This window comes from Equus asinus, chromosome 20 (genome assembly GCF_041296235.1).
Source record: "Equus asinus isolate D_3611 breed Donkey chromosome 20, EquAss-T2T_v2, whole genome shotgun sequence".
NCBI lineage: Eukaryota > Metazoa > Chordata > Mammalia > Perissodactyla > Equidae > Equus > Equus asinus.
The window spans coordinates 38880335-38901818 of record NC_091809.1 but is presented as its reverse complement, the minus strand read 5'-3'; the positions used below and the strand labels follow the sequence as shown (position 1 = coordinate 38901818).

General features: G+C 41.8%; 1 protein-coding gene across 2 annotated transcripts in view; it reads left to right on the top strand.

Moving 5' to 3' along the window:
* The first annotated feature begins 14169 nt into the window (after window positions 1-14169).
* The window catches only part of CCDC15 (coiled-coil domain containing 15), a 66499-nt gene continuing 59184 nt past the window's right edge, over window positions 14170-21484 (top strand). Inside the window, exons 1-4 of one of the 2 annotated variants that reach the window (XM_014848568.3) lie at window positions 14170-14407; window positions 14766-14954; window positions 19783-19932; window positions 20484-20675. In XM_014848568.3, the coding sequence (XP_014704054.3) occupies window positions 14775-14954; window positions 19783-19932; window positions 20484-20675 (522 nt within the window). In that variant the 5' untranslated portion in view covers window positions 14170-14407; window positions 14766-14774. The remainder of the gene's footprint in view (window positions 14408-14765; window positions 14955-19782; window positions 19933-20483; window positions 20676-21484) is intronic. The other variant, XM_044752196.2, reaches the window with a different exon arrangement.

Sequence of the window (21484 nt, the reverse complement as noted above, 5' to 3'; positions counted from 1 at the left end):
CTGGAAGAGTTAATGTTGCTTCAGCAGGTATACAATGAAAAAGAGGAAGTCAATATTCAGCTTCTGACATCTGAAATAGTATTTTAGAGTCAGCAGCAAGGTGAAAGGCTTGAAAGCCAGTCTTTGTAAAAGACAAAAGGATATTTTAATTTCTTTTATCTACCCCTTTGACGTATCATGAGTAGCCCGTGGACCGGATCTTAGAGGTCTTCTGTAGTGTAGACAAATGACCTCTTTTGCTTGTGATGGCTAGGGCTTGAGGCTTATTGTCTGAGGGTAAAAGGAGGATATGATGTTCAGGAAATAGCCTGAAGTCCGTCTTTTTTAGCCTGAAGGACTGTGGAAAGAAAAATGTGATAGAGGGAGAGCTAAGAGGGATCTGAGTTCTCAACATCTCCCTTCCCCTGCCCCTGGGGTGGACCATAGGCTCCTTATACCTGTGCAGAATATACTAGTGCCCCAACGTGCCCACAAGCTCCCTTGAGGGCCCTCAGAGATGCAGAGAGGGTAAAGAACTGGCACAAGGCTGAACATGGAGCAAAGGGGCTACACTGTGCAGGCAACAGCTGGGGACACCAGCTGCTATGGTGGGAGTCAGCATGAGCTCATCAGACCAGTGAGCAACGTAGATTGGTGCAGAGACCAGTGGGAATCCTGATAAGGCCACATAGGTCCAGGGACGCTGTCTCCCCCTGTTGCCACAAGATTACCTAAGCCACACCACCTACACTCACCCTAACCCTTCTTAGAGAGGAGCTGGGTTCGAGCAGGAAACTGGAAAGACTGAGCAGTTGCCTAAGCTGCCCAAGCAGAATGTTCAAATGCTTAGGTTCAACTGAGTTTACCAAGATGGATTGCATTTAGGTTTCTTCTCCTGCCCTGGGGGTGGGAGGCTCACCGGAAGATCACAGCGACTGCAAAGGCACAAAGGCCCTGAAGTTCCTCTGCATGTCTGAGTGGAGAATGAGCAATTTGCAGTCCTGCTTCAGATCTTTTTAAGATGAGTAGACCTATAGAACCTTATGTCATTTGCTTTTGTGCCTTTCTCTGCTAAGAAACAGAGAGCTCTTTGATCAAAGGGCTGTGTCTTATTTGTCTCTGTGGCCCCACTACTTCATACAGGGCGGGTACATAGTTGGTACTCAGCAGACAGTTGCTGAATATTGAATGAATGAGAACTTGGGGAACTTCTCAAGCAGCTGAATAGAATAAAGGACAACTGAGGGGGTGCTGGGGCAGAGGAAGGAGAGCAAGGAGGGCATCAAATGACGGCCGATGACAGACAGTGTGTGAACACGTATGAGGCACCCCTTTGTGAATTCCCATAAATAAGTGGGATTCACTTTGAGGGGGCCACTGGTCCAATAGGCATTTGGTTATTAGAGACATAAGGTAACAGTCAAGCTAATCTGTTCTCGCACATAACACGTGCAGTTGATCTCAGCTGTCCCGGCTTCCCTTGAGTTATCCTTCCACATGTGCTGTGGGTTTTTCCCTGTGGGTATGCCTGTCCCATCTAATTGTTGATGACACAGGCTGGGTTTTTTTTTCTTCAGGGACCACCCAATTATGAACATTACATTTGTTTAACTTCAAAAGTATATTTATACTTGTCAGTCTATATGTCCTACTCTTGGATCAGAAAATGTAGTTACTGTGACTGTCTCCTCATTAGCCTGGAAATTTCTCTGGGGCAGGGACTGTAACTCTTCATTCTTATGGGTTTCCTCACAGAGCCCAGTTCTGAGTTCTGCATAATGTGGTTGCTCAAACAATGGGGTAGACAGACTGCTTGAGTGGCAGCAGTAACGCCCTTGCTTAGGCAAAGCCTGTGCCCCTTCCTCCTCTCAGCACTTCAACACCTTCATTTCCGAGGGTGCTGTCCTTTTCTGAGCAGCATGGGCCAGTCCTCTTAGCCCTTCTGCTGCACACAGTTGCTTCTCAGTTGGTACCCACTCTGGGACTCTGGGCTCTCGAATCCTCACCTCTGCACCCATGGCAGCCCTGGCCTGCTGTACTCAGATCTCCATGCTGAGCCCTCAGACAGTGCCCCTGCAGCTCGGAATGGAGCCCCTGCCTTAGCACACAGACACACTCACACACACACACACACACACATACACACACGCACATCTGCCGGCTTAAACTCAAAAGTGTTCGGTCCCTAGAACAGGAAGCAGTTAGTGATTTTGACTGAGTCATCACCCTATGCAGACCTCTGTGGGAATTGGGGGAAAAAACCCGGCTGGGGAATCATAAAAATGAGCTCTGTCTTCAAAGAACTGATGGTCTAGTTGGAGTGGCAGAACAATCATAGGGCTACAGACTCACCCCACAGCGAGAGGCATTTGAGATTACCTTGTCCCACTTCTACATTTCTCAGCTGAAGGAACTGAGGGCCTGAGAGGTTAAGTAGTTTGTCCAGAGATAAACCATCTAACGATGGACCCTAGACTCCCAAAGTTACTTAATAGTAGAGGCAAGAAGTGGTAAAACCACACACACACACACACACACACACACACACACACACACGAGTGATATGCAAATAAGTACCAATCTTAATAACTTTACCATTAGATTTAAGAATGTCCCCACCCACTTGGCCTGTTCCGTTGTCTCCAGGCTCCAGGAAGAATGCTCTAGCACTGACAATACTACCAGAGAGGTTTTGGCCTTACCAGTACCATAACATCAGTGGAGATTTTTATATTTAGCACTCTCCCTCTCCTTCCCTTCATTCACTTCCTGTTATTAATTGAGTCATACTTGTCTCCTGCACTAAATTGTGAATAACCTTTGGTAACAGAATGAGAAAAAATCTTCTAACAAATGGCACCCAAATTCCTCTTATAGAGGGAATTGTCTTTAGCAAGAAAATGTCTAGATATGCCACATGGAGTGGAAGGTAGGGCCTTAAGCATAAAGAGTAACAGAACAAAAAGATAAACTGCTGTGCATAGAAATAAGCAGGAATTTGGGGTTGGGAAAAGAGCAGACAGGAGAGAAATGAAGAAGGGGAGCGGTGGGGGAGCTGAAGAAAATTGAAGAACAGCTTGTGTTGTTACATTGTAAAACCCTTCTTCCTCCTCTGTTTTCTTCAAAACTTTCAGAAAAGATTACCGGAGGCAAATGCAGTATGCATGTTGCTTCTAGCTGACAGAATATGGCAAAGGTGATAGGATAGCCACTCCCTTGATTAGCTTATGTTATACAAGACTCACTTAGCAGACCAGAGGGAGAGACTGTCCTGCTGGCTTTGATGAAATTAACTGTCATGCTGCGAAAGGGCCACATGACAAGGATCTGCTGGTGGCCTCCAGGAGCTGAGAGCAACCCTTGGCCAACAGCTACCAAGAAAATAGGGACTTCAGTCTATGATCACAGGAACTGAATTCTCCCAACAACTACATGAGCTTGGAAGAGGACCCCGAGCTTCAGAAAGGAACGTTGACCAGCTGACACCTTAAATGAAGTCTGGTGAAACCTTGAGTAGAAGACCCAGCCAAGCTGTGCCTGCATTCCTGACCCATGGAATCTGTAAGCTAATAAATGTATATTGTTTTAAGCTGCTAAATTGGTGGCAATTTGTTATGCAGTATAAAAAGCTAATGCAGATGTGTGAAAGAGAGAGAGTGTGCGTGTATGTGTGTATAAAATACTGACACAAAGGACTGAGTTTCAGGTCTGGTTCAACATGGGACGCAAGAGGGACAGCACACATAGAGCAGTGAACTGATTTCTGAACGGACTAATTCAGCTGAAGCAGGAGTTTGGAGTCAGAGATGGTCCTGAGAACCTAGGCCTCCCCCAGAGGCGGACCCTGAGGCAAGAAGTGAAATAGTCTATTCAAAATGTGACCCCAATAAAACCAGGTAGTACATGAGGGGAATGAGACATGGAAAGGAAGGAAGCCAATAAAGGTTGCATACCAAGTAAACTACTATCATGGGCAGCTAGAGTTTAATCCTGTTTTGGAACTCTGGGAGATAATGAAGAACATGCCTCAGAGTTATCCCACCAAGGGGCAAGGGAGCTGGGATATTTATCCACCAACCACCATCAGATATGGCCTCAGAGGGAAGGGGAGGCTAAGTCCCCAGACTTCTGGCCCGACCCTCACATGGAGGCATCCTGTCCAAAACTTCCACCCTTCTCTAACTGCTCTGTGTGTAAGCTACTCCTCACTTTACTCTGTCAGTACTTTATATCTATTTGTTCATTTGATTCTCCCAATACCCCTTTTTAGGTAGAAATTATAACCCCATTTTGCAAACAAGAAAACCTAAAATTTCAAAAAGTTAGCAACTTGCTAAGGTCATATAGCTGCTAAGTGGCAGAACTGGATTAGGAACCCAGGTTGATCACCCACAAAGCTTAGACTCTGACCACCTCCATGACCCATCAGGAGGAAGTCCACTCCTGTGTGTTTGCGCCTCAGTCCTGGTCTAGCCTTTTACCCCCAGTAGCTACTCTCTGACTACGCTCCAGGACATAAGGGGGCCCTCTCTGCCCACTCCTGCTGCCCCCTATTATTGCTGAAGTTGTTTTTGATTCTTTGTTCCATAAAATTATATATGAATGGTGCCAGAGTTGTTCCTACCATAAGTTCAATTTGCCAGAATGGAGAGAGAAGGAGGACTCGGGAGGGCAACACTAGCCAGAGAATTTGTAGGGCTGCAGCGCATTGCCCGGGAAACAAGGAACGTGTGTGAGGCTTTGTGCTGAGAGGAGGCAGGGCCTAGCTGCTCCAGCAACCACCCAACAAGAGACCGCTTAGCCAGCTCCCTTTGGAACAAAACAAGCTTTTGTGAGTATGGACAGTGAGGAATGGCCCTCCCCAAGGACATTTTTTTCTTTCCTTTCTCTTTTTAATGTTCTCCTAGGCAGCCCTACTCTGGCTCACTTCTGAGAAACATCAAATAGAAATTGGAGGTGGGGTCAAATGCTCCTCCTGGCCTTCCCAGGGCTTTCATCCTGAACATTGGTGTCGCTGCCTGCAGATTTCTGTGAATGTGAGGAGTCACTCAGAGGAAAAGTGTTCTGCAGAGATATGGTGTCTTAAAAATGTGTTGGGTTTGTTGGGGGAAATATGTGATCCTGGGGTGGCCTGGGGTCCTGGGTACATTTTGGCAAGGCACAGAGGAGGTGCTCCCATTTCCATACTGCAAAACTGAAAAACATCAAAGCCTTTTATGCTGAGAGTAAATATTTTATTTCTGAATAGAATTCCCGCCCCCTCGGAAACTGAGAGGAACTCAGGCTTGTGTCCACGGTTGCGGAACGTGCCCTATTCAGCAACTCTCCAGAGGAACAAAGAGGAGGAATGAATTGGCATTAAAGTGTTGGAAAGATCCAGCTTTTGCTGACCTATTTAAGATGTAGCGAGGACACTCTAGAGAACACCTCTGGAGTTCTGTTCTTGTAAAGCTATAACACTCAAATAAAAACAAGTTGAAAAATCATGGGGAAGCCACAAATTACCCTCAACTTGTGAAAGGCTTCATTGTTTCCCCTTTCCTAGATCCTCAGATGGTGTCCTCCCACCAACCATATCCCAGGGAGGGTTTGCTCCCATCCTCCCTCTCTCGCTCTCCTCCAGAAGAGGGAGGCACAGAAATGGAAATCAGCCAACTAGCATCTAATAATTGCCTACTGTGCGAACAGGACTCCATGTGCCAGACATTGATAAGAGGAGGAGGATCTGGGAAAGGGAGAAGGTGGCACATTCAAAAGTGACAGAATGCAACAACATGGACAGACCTAGAGGGTATCATGCTAAGTAAATAAGTCAGAGAGAGAAAGACAAATACTGTATGATTTCACTTATATGTAGAATCTGAAAAACAGAACAAATGAACAAACAGGACAGAACAGAAACAGACTCATAGTTACAAGACACAAAGTGGTGGTTACCAGAGCAGGGAGGGGTTGGGGGGCAAGCAAAATAGTTGAAGGGGATTAAGAAGTACAAACTCTCCATGATAAAATAAATAAGTCATAGCGATGCGATGGACAGCATAGGGAATATAGTCAATAATATTGTAATAACTTTGTAGGGTGACAGATGATATCTAGACTTGTCATGGTGATCATTTTGAATGTATACAAATATCGAATCATTGTGATATACATCTGAAACTAACAGAATATTGTATATCAATTATACTTCCATTTAAAAAAAGTACCAGAAGACACAGTCCCTAAATACTCAAATATAGTTGAGAAAGCTGCATCTAAATCATTAAGTATAATTGATAATTCATTTGCATTGCCCCTTACAAATTGTCTTTTAAAATATCATTTTATTTAATCTTCTAACAACTCTGTGTGGTAGGAATTTTCTTTTTCAAGGAGGAACATGAAGCTCAGAGAGGTTAAGTAACGTGCTCAAAGTCACACATTTTGTGAGTCAGCATAGTTCAGACTCAGCCTGTGCTTCTTGGTCTAGTGTTCATACCACATTCCCGAAACAGGTTGCCTTCGGTCAGGCCTGGAAGTAAGAAGTTGGTAGAAAAAAGGAAGCCTTCGAGACAAGATGTGAGAGGAAGGAGGAAATGGCGGGCAACAGGATCATAAAAAACAAAGCTTAGTCAGCAAGAGAACAATTGGGTCCCCCGGAGTGAGTGCAGGGACTCCAAGAAAACAGATATTTGACACACAGGATTCAAGATAGGGAGAACCAAGGTTTCTTAAAAGAAGGCCCCAGCTAAGTTAGCAGGGAAGGTAGCCTTGAAGACAGGCCAAAATTTTCACCCCTTGTAGTATTGCTTATAGGGTCCTGCTTTGTCTCATTTACAGATCCTTGCCAGCGTCAGCCTTGAAGAATTCTGCATCTGGTTTGCAGCCCAACAAGCTAAGGAATGTGATTCATCAAGATTTTTTGGTTGTAAGTGTCATAAGTTCAACTTGAACTATTCGAAGCAAAAAAGGAGGAATTTTTTTGTATCATGTAACAAAATTTTGGAGGGAGTGGGAATAATTGGAAATAAGATTCTTAAAAGCCATTGTTGTTATCACTCATTGTTCTTACTTATCTCTCGGTGTCAGCTTCATTCTCTCAAGCTTGCTCACACTTTTTTTTTTTTTTTTTTGGCTTGAGGAAGATCTGCCCTGAGCTACCATCTGTACCAATCTTTCTCTACTTTGTATGTGGTATGCCTCCATAGCATGGCTGATGAGTGGAGTAGGTCCGTGCCCGGGATCCGAACCCTTGAATCCCAGGCTGCCAAGGTGGAGCACACGGAACTTTAACCACTCGGCCATGGGGCAGGCCGCCCTGCTTACACTTTTTTTGGATGGGGGCCGTGGTGGCCAGACAGTCTAGAGTATCAATGCTGTCTAATATAATTCCTGTGATGATGGAAATGTTCTATATCTGGGCCGTCAAGTACGGTAGCTGTTAGCCACATGTGGCTATTGAACACTTTAAGTGTGGCTAGTGGGACTGAGGAAATGAATTACAAATTTTATCTAATTTTAATTAATTTAAATTTAAATAGCCACATGTAGCTATTGGTAACATATTGGACAGTACAGCTTGTCATCCAGGGAGGAAAAGATTTTTGATGAAGCTAGTAAGAAAGAAAATCTTGGTGAAGGACGACTGTGGTTGGACTAGCATAGGTCACATGCACAGCTCTGGGTCAATCACTATGGACAGGAGAATAGAATGCTATCCCAGGCTGGGCCACGTGCCTAACCATGTGCAAAAAAATCAGAATCTTCTAAAGGTAGAAGAAATGACTTCTATCTTGCTTCCTAAAAAAAATTAGCAAGCATTTATTGAAAACCTATTATATATCATGCATTTCATATATATTACCTTAATTTTCACACAAAAAATCCTGAAAGGTCCATTGTTCCCCCATATTACAGATGAAGAAACAAAGACATATTGTGTGACTTGACCACAAATAGGAAATTGCAGAGCCAGAATTAAATTCGTTTGTTTCCAAAGTCTCTGTTCTCTGCACTATAATATGTTGTCCCTAGAGATTCGGGATATAGAAGATGTTACTATTAATAGTGGATAATTATAACAATCATAGCAGAACACAGAAAAATGAATGGTTTGGTTTTCTCCAAATAGTTACCTTGAGTGTCTTGCTATTTTTTGAAAATATTTTTGAGATTCCTCTTTTGAAATTGAGTTTAGAGCCCGCAACGTATTTTTAAAGTATCTTTAATGACTACAATTTTTATACTTTAGGAGTACATTTTCTAGAAAAGTCAAAAGTATGTTGAATAATATAGCTGTTTACATTTACATAAATATTATATAGATATATATAGATATAGATATTTATAGATAGATAAAAATCATTTTGGCCCCAACTAGCTTTAACTTATGGCAAAGTCTCCTATCTTAATGAAGCTTCTTTGGCTTCAAAGAACAGATATCTCAGTGAAGTTACCATCAGAGGAGAGGCATATTGCCTGGACTAGATTTGGAGAGTGCAAACACTGAGGCAGCTCCTGGAACCAAGTTTTGTAGGTAACTGCGTCTTTCTGCTTATCTGCTTCATTCTCCTAGCTTTACCAGTTGACTCATATTCTATTTTGCTCATCTCAGGGTTCTCTATGTTGCAAACAATATAAAATCTAATGAACATTGGCATTAACAATAAAGAACTTCATTGGTTCACATATTTAGAAAGTCTAGAGGTGGGGTAGCCTTGAGAGTTAGCTTAATCCAGAGGCTCAAAAATGTCAACAGGGAAGAAGTACTTTAAATCGCAGGTAGACCATCTCCTTGAAATACTGCAGGTCTCTTTTATGGAAAAGAAAAGAGTAATGATAAGTCTATGGATTTCAACACCAGGAGTTATATGCCTGAGAGCCGTCAGTGCCTCTGTCTCTGAGCCTAACAACACTCAGGGTGTCGTAGCTGGGTTCTCCAGGAAGCAGACTCGGAGACCGAGTTTCCTGTTCAGGATGTTTTTCAGGGAGTGTGCTTGAGATTGACACCTGTGGAAGGGAGGAGGGGCAAGCAGGAGGGGGCAGAGGGAGAAGTTGAGCTGTGATGCAGGCTGGACAGCCTCAGCCAAGCCCACAGGGAGCCCTGAAGCTGAAATGATGGTCCATCAGAGTTTTTCCAAGTTAGGCAGAAACAGCCAGCCCTTTACATCCCATAACCATAAGTCACTGGATGTGGCTGCTCCTCAAAGGGAGGACGAGGCAGCTCTCTGAAGCTGAGGCAGTGCCTGATGAGCTGACTGCCAAAGGACTACACCATCCCCAAAAGTACCTTCCTTGAAGGGGTATCAGGGAAGTGCATCTCTGTGTCTATCCTAGTTGAGCTTCTGTTAATGTAGAGAGACACTGAGACTCTTATGTTAATTTTTTTATGACCCACCAAGAGAAAGGAGAAAAGACTTCTGTATCCACAATAAAATCAGAGATCAGTACAGCAGAGGCTATTGAGATGGGGCTTAACTGGAGCAATCTGCTATTGGTGCCATTTACAATGAAATGCTCCTGCAAAAATCCGGTCTGAATAGGCAAGCAGAAGGACCCTCACCAATTATTCCAGTCAGAAAGGTTGTTCTGAGAGGTGGATAAGGAGGAGGAAGAACAAAAGAGGATAGTGGTATGGTCTACTTTCGGGAAACAGCCCAGAACATTGGTTGGCCCTGGGAAATCCTGCTTGAATTTGGGAGAGAGTGAAAATGAGTATGAATCAGATGCCTGAGGCTGAGTTCCCAGCATCCAGATCCCATGAGCATGGAAGTAGGCAGGTTTTCCACATTTAGAGAAGTTCTCCTTAGGATAGGCTCTTAGGACACAACAGGTGACCAGGTTTTCTAATTTGTTACAGGTGTGGGTCGGTGAGCCAAAATAGGATAGTGGTGACCAAAAAGCAAACTGTCCCCTGGTGCTCATCAAACAATCAGTTCTGTGTAGAGTGGACCGGTGCCAAGGACCCAATGACTCAGGGCTTTGTGCAGAGATGGCCAGGATGCCCCAGCCACACACATCTGAGATTATCCAGCCCTGATGAGGAGTGCTCTGGAGCAGGGCCTCAGGTCTCTGGTGCTAGCAACATCCATTCTTTTACGTTTCTGAAGAAGATAGACATTTCTAAGCAAATAGTTTCTTTGCTGAGGAACTAACTCTGGCAATATAGAAGATAAGCCTTGTGAAAAGGTCAGAAAATGGGAGTAGGGCTCAAGAGGTGAGCTCTCTGGATCTAATGAGAATATAGATTCATATGGAACCACTGGCACAGCTGCTAGTAGGAGGCATAGACCTTGAGCCAGAGATTAGAGAGAGCAAGGAGCCACCTAATAACATTTTTTTCCCAGTGTTGGGGTGTGTGTGTGTGTGTATGGAGACATACAAATCAACCTCCCTCTGGCCGTCTCAAGTGGTGGCCGTTTTCTGTTCCTCACCCTTTGGGTGGAGGTGGGATATGTTTCCTTCTTGCCTCTCGGTTTCTCAGTGATATTTATAAACCATTTTCGCTCCTGTTTTACCCTTCGCTTTGAATCTAACGTTGTCAGACTATACCACTCACTGCTTTCCAAGTTATACTCGTCTACCAAACTCCAGGTCTTTCCCCCAAATTCCTTGAAGACTGTTACTCCTGGCTCTCACCAACACTATTCTTATCACATATTTTGGTGATTTCAATAACCTCAGGAATAATCCATCCAATGACCCCTCATTTCTATAACCTCTTCTTCTCCTGTGATTTTGTTCTTTAACCCACCTCAGCACTCCCTCCCTTGGTCGTACCATAGACTTTGTCAGTGCCAATATCTGCAGCCCCTCCATACTCTTTCAAGCATCCCACTCTCAGATCACCACTTCTTATCTTTTCAGCGTGTTCTTTCTAGTATCCTGCTCTAACAAGACCTAGACCCCCACTGGAAGCTACAATGCCTGGATCCTACCTACTTTACAATGTCCCTTACCCACCTCTCGTCCTCCCTTCCCACATTACCTATCTTAAATTCCACGGTCATTTAATTACTCCCTTACACTAATCTTCCACTTCCTTTCCCCTTTCTTGCTCGATGGTAATATTTCGGTAAAACCTCAACCCTGGCTAAAATTAAAATTTCCACTTACCCTATGCCAGTAACCATGCAACTGAAGAAAAGCACTCAACCATGCTGACTGGTCTCACTTTAAATTCAAAATCATGAACCTCACATGGGTCCTTAATGCCATCTGGCAATTGTACATGTCGCTAGTTCATACTTCTGCTCTTCTGGACAACTATTTTATACCTTATCTTCCTTCCCCAAACCTCCAACATCTCTTCCTCTATTTTATTAATTGATGAACTTGCTTCCTATTTGTATTGTTATCTGTTTTTATGTAAGAAATTACCCCCAAATTTAGCATCTTAAAACAACAAACATTATTTACAAAGTTTCTAGCTGGATAGTCTGGCTCAAGGTCTCTTATGAGGTTGCAGTCAAACTGTTGGCCAAGACTACAGTGTGTGAACACTTGATTGGGACTGGAGGATCCAATTTCAAGATCATTCACAGCGCTATTGGCAGAAGCCTTCAGTACTTTGCAATGTGGGCCTTTTTATAGGGCTGCTCGTGACATAAATATCTTCCCCCAGAGCATGTGATCTGACAGAGAGCAAGAGTAAGAGCAACGGAGAGAGCAAGAGAGCAAGAGAATGAGAATGACAGTGAGAAAACAGCATCTCTTATAACCTAATCTCTGAAGTGAGATACCATCGCTTCTGCCATATTCCATTGGTCACACAGACCAATTCTGGTACAGTGTGAAAGGGGACTACACAAGGGTATGAATACCAAGAGATGGGGATCATCAGAGGCCATCTTACAGGCTGGCTACGTTACTATTTTACAGAGAAAACAGAACAATAAGCAGAGAACTTCCACAAGCTCCCACCACCATATTATCCAATTAGCAGGATATACTCTATTTTCACTATTGTTATAGTGAACTGTCCCTCCTGCTGTTTACAGTGATTCCCTCCACTTGTTCTCTAGATCCCATTCCCTCTTGCTCACTTAAGGACATACATGCAAAAATTCTCCCATCTCTCTCCCGCATGTCAGTTTTCTCCTGTCTACTGGATAATTCCCAACAACAAAAAACATGTGCTGTGATCTTAAAGATAAGAATCCTCCTATGATCCTACCTCTCCTTTCACCTACCCATTTCTGTGTCCCTTTACAAGAAAACTCATTGAATGAGTTGTCTAAAATTGCTGATTCCAATTCCTCCTTCCCCTCTCTTTTAAGTCTACCCCAATCAGGCTTTTGCTCTCCAACTAATCCAAAAACACTGCTCCTTTAAAAGTCATCAATGACTTCCACATTGTTAAATCCAATAGTCGATTCTCAGTCCTTATCTTATTTGACCTATCAGCAGGCTTTAACATGGATGGTCTGTCCTCTTCAATGAAACATTTTCTTCACTTGGCTTTCAAGATATCATACACTCCTGGTTTTCTTCTTTAGCTTACTGGCTGATCCTTCCCAATCTCTTTGCATTCCTCTCCTCTTCTTCTCAGCCTCTTCAGTGTTGGAATACCCCAGGGCTCAATCCTTGGACTTCTCTCCTTGTCTGTCTACAACTCGGTCTCTTGATGATTTCATTTAGTCTCATGGCTTTAAATCTATAGGCTAGCAACTCCCAAATCTATATTCCTAGACCAGAAGTCTCCTGTGAACTCCAAACACTTTCATCATACTCTTTCTTGGATGTCAATTAGATAAATAAAACTTAATCTGCCTCAAACTGAACTCCTGATCTTCTCCCTCACAAACCTACTCCTTCCACCATTTTCCCCATCTCAGCAAATGTCAGCTGCTCAGGACAAAATCACTAGCATTGTTCTTGACTGCTCCCTCCCCCCAACCCCACACATGATATCCAATGTTCAACAGGTCCTAGAAGTCCTGTCTCCCAAATATATCCAGAATCCAACTACTTCTCATCATCTCTACCACTACTTCCCTGATCCAAGACATCATAATCTCCTATTAGGATTATTGGAATAGCCTCCTAATTGGGCTACTTGCTTATACTCTTGCCCCATTCAGTCTATTCTCAATACAACAGCCAGAACAATCTTTTATAAACCTAAGTCACGTCATGGCATTACTTTGCGCAAAACCCTCCAATGGCTCCCCCATCTCAATGCCTTTCTGTGGCTTACAATGTTCTATATGGTTGCCTGCCCCCTAACTTTTGACCTCCTATCTCAACACTCTCTCCCTCTCACTCTGTACCAGTCACACTAGCCTCCTTGCTGTTTCTCAGCCAGGTATGTGCCTACCTTGGAGCCACTGTACTTGCTGCTCCCTCTACCTGGGACACCTTTTAAATAAAACTCTCCCTTGAAGATTACAGTAGCTTGTTCCATTATGTCATGGAAATTTGCATTGGAGTCTGCTCAAAAGTACCTCAGTGAAACGTTCTCTAAGTCATCCTATCTAAATTTCATCTCCTCTCTCCCCGGTATATTCTTTATCCTTTCTCTCCTTTTACTCGATGGTACTCATCAGCATCAGACACATTTATTTACTTATTTATATGTTTATTTGGTTACTTCTCACTATATTGTAAATTCCATAAGCAAGGGATATTTGTATGTTTTGTTCACTGCCGTATATTTCCAGTGCCTAGGATAGTACTGGTATATAAAAAGCTCTCAATTTTATGTTAAATGAACTAATGAATAGGTATTTCACAGGGATAATGAGGTGTCCCACGATTACAGCAGATCTTGGACCAGAGAGAACACTCACGAGGCTGAGATGTTCAAATATAAGAATATGTATGAAACAGCATGTAAACGCAATGAGGTGTACAGACGATCAGTACGATTTATTGCTGGCTTAGTTTGTTCCTTGAGGAAGCCTTGCCATGCCCGCCTTCTTCCATCTTTTCCCGTGCTTCCCTCAATCGGGATCCCAGTCAGTCAGCTCTTCAGCCCCACGTATCCCTTTTCCTGAAGGATTTGCGATGGTTCAAAGCTGGGAATATCAATGCGCGGTCGGCGGGCCACACCCTGCTCACCCGTTACCCAGCAGCCAACGTCCCCTCCGATTCCCGCCCAGCTCCGCGCGCCGCCATAAGCCCCACCCCCTCAGCCAGGCAAAAAGCGGAAGTGACGAACCTCCTGAGCCCAAAACCCCGCCCCTCACGCTTCCCCAGTCCCCGGGAGGTGACGCAAACCCGGAAAAGGCGGATACAAGGCTACCGAGGGGCGGGGCGGGGCCCGGCAGGGCGGTCCGCCCGAGAGTGGCGGTTTTCTGGAGTCGTTTGTCGTCTTATCCCGGGTAGTTTGAGTTTGTGACCCCGAGGCCTTAGAAGCGGACTTTTATCTGGCCCGGGACTCCCTGCCATTCGGCGCTTCCCCCATAACCGGACACCGATTATTTGGACTCTGCCTCAGACCCAGGTTCCCACCCCTCACCCTCCCAACCTCCTTCCCTCTGGCTGCCACGGTCCCTTTCCCACCGTGCTGCCACCGCTGGGCACAGTCTTCGTTCTCTCAATCAGATACTTTTTTCTCTTCTCTCTCATCCCCATTCTTTCCAGAAGGCAGTCTTTAAACCTTTCCTTCCCTCTTTATTTCTTCCCCCTTCTTTCCTCTTTCCTTCCTTTTCTTCCAGAGTCCTTGTTCTTCGATTCCCTGTCAGGCTACTGCCTCCTCCAAGGCTCCTCTCCTTTTTAGGGGACTGTGGCTCATGTGTTAGGAGGTGGAGATTTTAACGCGGTCATTTGAAGATTTTAAGCTTTTCCTTTCTCCTAACCAGGAGGCACAGATGCCAGGAAGTATGGCCCCCCTCAAGAAGACTGGAAATACCACAAGGTTGCCCCTGGCTTTAAACCCCCTGAAGAGCAAGGACGTGTTGGCAGTGCTGGCTGAGAGGAACCAGGCTATAGTACCAGTTGGGGCATGGGTGGAACCCGCCTCACCACATAGTTCGGAAATCCCAGCGTCTGTGAGTGTCAGTTTGGACCAAATATGGGGGGTTCCTCCCTCACCTTTTTTTCTTCTTATTAGCCTTCTCTGATTTAGATAAAGATGAACAATCTGGGCGTGCTGTTTCTATTTTGTTGTAAATAGATATATTCTTGCATTAGGATTAAAGAACAAACGTGTAATTGCCAAAATTTGCTGCAGCTTTAGTTGGCACAGATGTTTATTACTCACCTACTGTGCATGTCACATTAATTGATTGCTCACAGTTTTTGATAGGTTTGGTAGTGGAGATTCAGGCAAAATGCAGTGGGAGAATAAAGGAGGAAGAGATTAATTCTGAGTGCGATTCTGAGAAAGCCTAACTATAAATTCCATGAGGACAGGAGCATTTGTGTTTTGTTCATTCCTGGCTTACCATATAGTAGGTTTTCAGGAAATATTTGTTGAACGAATGAGGAAATATAGCCTGTGTTGGTCCTTAAAGAATGGAAATGCAGTAAGTACAGGTTTGCAAAGTTTACATGATAATTCTCAGATATACTAATTAACACGTGAGGACGATTTTGTAAGATTTTTTTAATAGTCTTTCACCAAATTGTGCGCCTTAGCCATTTGATCGAATTTTATTGTCAAACTTACCACATTATATTTATTTACTTATTTATTTTAAAAAATTGTGATTAATTTTTATTTTTTTATTGAGGTAACATTGGTTTATAATAGTAGATAAATTTCAGTCATACATCATTATATTTCGATTTCTGTGTAGCCATCATGTTCACCACCCAACAACTAATTACCATCCATCACCGTACACACCATATTATATTTATAGTAAGTTTACATATCTACCTTTCCTGATGGAGCATGAGCTCCTAGAGCACAGGGGAAAAAAATCTTACTATCGTCACATCTGTACTTTTATTTTAGTGCCTAAGAAATGTAGGCACTCAGTAAACATTTATGGAATGCATAAAATGTGTGAAGGTCTTCTGACCTTCTGAATGTGTAGACAGGGTGCTGAATGTGAGGTGCAAAGTATGAGCTATGTTTGTTTAGTGGTCCTTGATCTCAGAGAAGAAATGAGACATGTTTAAAGTAAATGTTAAATAACAATGCAGTGTTATATATTCATTTATTTTTTTCTTCTTAAAGCTTGGCCCTGAGCTAACATCTGTTGCCAGTCTTCTTTTTTTCTTCTTCTTCTCCCCAAAGCTCCCCACCCCCTAGAACATAGTTGTATGTTCTAGTTGTAGGTCCTTCTAGTTGTGCTGTATTCATTCATTTTATTTATGTTTGTGTGTATGTATGTACATAGTCATCCATTTATTCCTACTCTGCCTATTTCCAGAAAGGATTTTAAGAGTCTGGCTAGTATATGATTAAATTCTAAGATTATAATACTTAATCAAAGAAGAAAGATATGACTTTGGGTTGATGTGACCCAAGGAAGTTTAATGAAGAATTCAAATAATCAAAGAAAAGATGGGAATGATTCTCCAATTAAAGAGAATGGGGAGAATAGGAAGTAAGCAAAGTATATTCGGGATTCTAAGGGTAGATTAAATTGATTGCAGTGGAAGGTTTAGTAGGGGTATGGTGATTGATAGGATTGTGGAAAATAGAGGTGGTAGGAAAACACAGGAATTTTGGAAGAGGGACTGACTCATTCATTGTTTAATATTATGGATGTAATTGTAACAATTTAGGCAGAAGTATAGCATCAAGACTTGTTTAGTGGTAAGGAATGGAGAGGGAAAGCCTTAAAAGGGGTGGTTGAAGTGGGAATGAAAAAGGATAAATACAAGAAACATCCCAGAAGAATCAGTAAGATTTGGTACAAAGGTATTTTGGCATTTAAGTTATTCACATCTCTTTTTAATTGTTCAAGTTATGACGTCTTTATATTGTCAGTAGCATCAAAATGCTTAAAAAAAACCAAGATTTTCTTTTTCAGTGTTAGAAAGAATTGAGTGTCATGTTCCCACACATTAACTCAAAACATTAAATTCTTGGAACTTGTATAAACATGTCTCCTTTCCCTCGTTTAAAAAATTCTGATCAGTACCAGTAAAAGGCAGTTTGATCAAGTGTCAACAGAACTCTGTATTGCTTTAGCATATACAGTCTGGAGAATCCACTCTTATTAATAGATGGAGCTTTGTCAGCTCAGAATAGATGCTGAATAGTTACTTGGAAAGCTTGGTTACCATAAAATCATGTCTATTTTAAAGGGAAACTCTTAATCATTTTTGTCCCCCAAATTTCAAGGAGCTATCAGGATTCCTAAAAATGCCGTAGCTTCAGACCCCATCCCCATTAATTAAGTTAGCATCAAAAGACACTACTCTCCTATCAGCATATATGGCTGTTGCATTATTTTGTAATTTATTCTGGTTACCTATTGTGTAACAAACCACCTTAGAATTTAGTGGCATAAAGCAAACAATACTGGTGTCAGGAAATTGAGCAGGACACAGTGGGGATGGCTTGTCTGCTCCACAATGTCTGAGCCTTCAGCTAGGGTGGCCCAAATAGCTGGAGATGTCTGGGACAACTTGACTGGATTCTGGCTATTGGTTGAGTTTCTTGGTTCTTCTTCATGTGGCATCTGCTGGGCTGAAATATCAAAGGGTTTCTCACTCACATAATCTGGCACTTGGGCTAGGATGACTAGAATGGCTTTGGGCTGGCTGCACATCTTTCTCTTTCTACATTGCCTCTCTATTTGGGTAACGTGGGCTTCCTCACAGCATGGTAATCTCAGGGTAGATTTCTTATATGGTGGCTGGTTTCACCTAGAGTGAGCACTCCAAAAGCCTTATGTGGACGTTGCTTTATTACCTTGCTTCGAAGTCAAGGAGCTAACACGTCTGCCTCATTCTGTTGGATATACAGAGCCAGACTGATCAGTATAGGAGACGACTACACAAGAGCATAAATACAGGGAGGCTTGATCCATTGTGGGGAAAAGGGCAGATAATCTTTGGAGACTAACTGCTACATAATCTAAGCATCACTTCCATCATATGTGAATTATCCAAATGTGTTCTTTGATTAATGTGAGAAACACTTCATTCTATATTGCCGCCTTGGAGAGTCCATAGGGTACAAAAAAGGTGTGAGAAATTAGTTGTACAATTGAAGCAATATTTATTTTTGTTTAACCCAGTATTTCCCAAATTTATTTGACTCTAGGAACCTCCTAGTATCCCGTGGGACAAGTGTTCTCAGGTTCCAGTTGCCTTACACAGTGGTATTTGCTAAGAAAAATATGTTTCTAAAATGTGGTACACTCTTATCTTTAGTTTACAATTGAGATCCACAGTTTGGAATCAACCATATACTTCAATAAGATGTTTGATAGTCTCAGCCTTGGGGTAAAAGGGGGCAGACAGAGGCAGCAGAAGTAAAAGAAAGAGGTAGGATGGCTTAAACATGTCTGGGGCTTGTGTTAGTTTGGGTCAGTTCAAGCTTTGCTACATATATCTCTCCTTTGGAATTACTTTACCTAATTATTCTTTGATATTTGTTTTGTACACTCTACTCCTATGTTACAGACTCTTGTAGAATAGTTTATGGGATAGATTTCCTGGAAAATTTAATTTTAATTGGAATTTAAATTCATTTGATTTTGAGAATTTATTGACAACTTGTGAAATAATTTGAAGCATGCTTCAGGATTAGATTTTGGAATCACTGTTAGAAGAAGGGTTAGGTAGGAGAAGTGATGATTTTATTTAATTTGAAGATTCCTTATTAAAGAGAAATGTAGTCAAGAGAAAAGCAATACAGTATAGGGCATAAATGTGGTAGTCCGAGAAACTTCTAGCTCTGCTACTTGTCAGCTACAGGATCTTAGGCTACTGCTAAAGATTACTTAATCTTTCTGAGCCCGGCTTTCCTCATCTGTAGCATTAAAGATTAGAATACCTGCTATGGAGGTGGTTTTGAGGATTCAGTGATATGATGTAGTTAAAGTGATTGTCTTGTAATAGATCTTCAATGATGGTAACTGCTGTTATTACGATGACTATGATTGTTATTCAAAGCACTTAGAGGAGGTAAATACTGATCAGGGACTCAAGTGGGATAAAATGTTCCAAATTGTTTAGAATGTGTTCTGGGATTGAGCATTACATAAATATTCAGTACCTTTATGTTTATGGCTCTGTGTTTTGTTCTATGCGGAAACAAAGGAGAATTAAATGCATTTCCTGCCCTGAAAGAGTTCATAATCTAATGGAGCAGTCAAGAAATACCGTACTCAGTTAATGTTAATGAGAGGTACCATAGCATCAGAGAGCGCAGAGGAAGAACAGATTGTAGAAGGTACTAGGAGGAGGGTATTAGATGGTCTTGAAGACTGAGTAGGCCTTTACTAGATGGAGATGACAGGAAGAGCATGCTAGGTTAAAAATGGAACATAATTCTGAGTATGAAGGCATTTTATTATAGGACATGTTTGGTGAGTGGTGAGCAGTCTCGTGTATCTGAACTGTTTTACTCATTTTAGAAAATGTAACATGAGATAGATTTGAATTGGTCATTAAGAATTAATGAAGACACCTTTAGTTCTCAGTTCAATGAAAAATTAAGATTTGATTTGAGTACTCACAAATCCCAATTTTTAGTGTGTGATTTGGTTTAAGTTCTTGGTACTCACTAGCTCTGTCTAGATTATTGGCTCTGAACTCCTGTAATTTCCTTATTTTACCGGGAATTTTGGACTATAGACTGAATTATTTTTTCAGGGTTGTTTTCTTGTCTGCTTTGTGTTTATAACAGAGCCCTAATGGGCAAAACTGCTGACATTTAAATTCCTTTTCTATCTTTTGGCTTTGAAGACTTCAGCATATATGATTGAAGAGGAGCTAAAGGAAGAGCTAAGAAAAAAACAAGAAGCTTTGAGGCGTTTTCAGAGACAAGTCAAACATCGAGTAAATCAACAAATTAGGCTGAGGAAAAAGCAGCAGCTTCAGAAGTCTTACGAAGCAGTAAGTTCAAAAGTGTGCCAAGTAAAGACTACATAGAAAGTGTGTGTTATGAGATAAGCTATTAGGCAGTAACAGAATCATTTTCCTTTGATTCTATGCTTCATATAATCTGATCTACTAGTGAGGGCAGTGGATTTGTATGTAGAGAAACCATGTTTCCTTCCTATGTTGTGGCTGGCTCATTCTTTGCTTTCATTAAGTAGTTAAAAACAATGTCAGAGTTTTGCATTCAGACTTGGGTTTGACTTCTAGCTTATGCTGTCTTACTAGCTTTGTGACCTTTGGCTAATTACTTAACTTCTCTGGACTGTAGTTTGTTCACCTATGAAAGAGGGATATGATACTTGTCTCATAAGATTGTTGTGAGAATTAGATGAGATAATGTAAATTATTAGCACATAGTAGGTGCCTGGTAAATGTTAGTTCTTTTGACAGCTAAAGCTTCCGCCACCCTCCCCCTGGCCCTGATTTAAAATCCTCTAGGCTGCCTAGAGGCATTATATGATTGCATTGGATTGGAGTGGAATCTCACTCTTCCTTCCTTTGTGTAGGCAGAAAAAGAAAGCTCTATAGCCATGCAGTCTTCAGATCCAGCACACTTAACTCCTAAAAGAACAAGTGTTTTTCCAAACAATTTGAATGCTGCTATTGGAAGTGCTAGGTCACTCCTTTCTGAGATGCTTGGGGATGGAATAGAAGATAGAGAGAATCAGAATGAATTATTTCTACAACAAGCCCAGGCTGTAAGTACATCTTCATTTTATTTTATGTCTATGATTTTTTTAGATATATGACATCTTAAGGATATGGAATAGAGATTAGGAGGTATCACATTCAACTTCACTTTTTATTACCTCCTTTTTTACCTTTGTAAAATGGGGAATGATGTTTATTTTTTATGCATATTTTAAGTTTATAATTATTTCTTTTTGGTAAGACATTTTAGAATCATCTAAAGAAAGGTGCCGAAGTGTTAGAATTCAAAACTTATTAGAAAGAGCTTTAGGTCAAAGAACATAGATTTTCCCAATTATACTGGAATTATGCTATGGATAAGTTACCATCATTTTGAAGCATATGCACAGAAGTGATTCCTAACCTGTATTTCAAAAAGGTTCAGTACATACATGGGGCAGTTCATTCATTATTTTTCTTTTTTCTACACTTTGATATGATTATCACAATAAATAGATCTGTAGAGCAAGTAATGATAGCGTAAACTCTCAGCATATTCAGTGTTTTGAAAAATATAACTTTTATTTAGTGATTGATTTTATGTACCTGATATTTAAAAATTAACCACCATGAATAGACTCATTCACTCAAATCACTGGATGCCATCCTTTCAGCTCCCTTCTTAGTACTTGAGCTTTTGTCTAGTTGATAGCATATTCTTCACCTCTAGTGTGGGAATTATTCTTCATCTTATCACTTAAAAATGTATTCCTAGGGATAGCGACAAGAGGGAAAAATGTGGAAAATGATGATTATATGAAAATAAAAGTCATCTAACTGCCTAAGCTAACATGCTTAGTCATAAGTATGAAGCAAA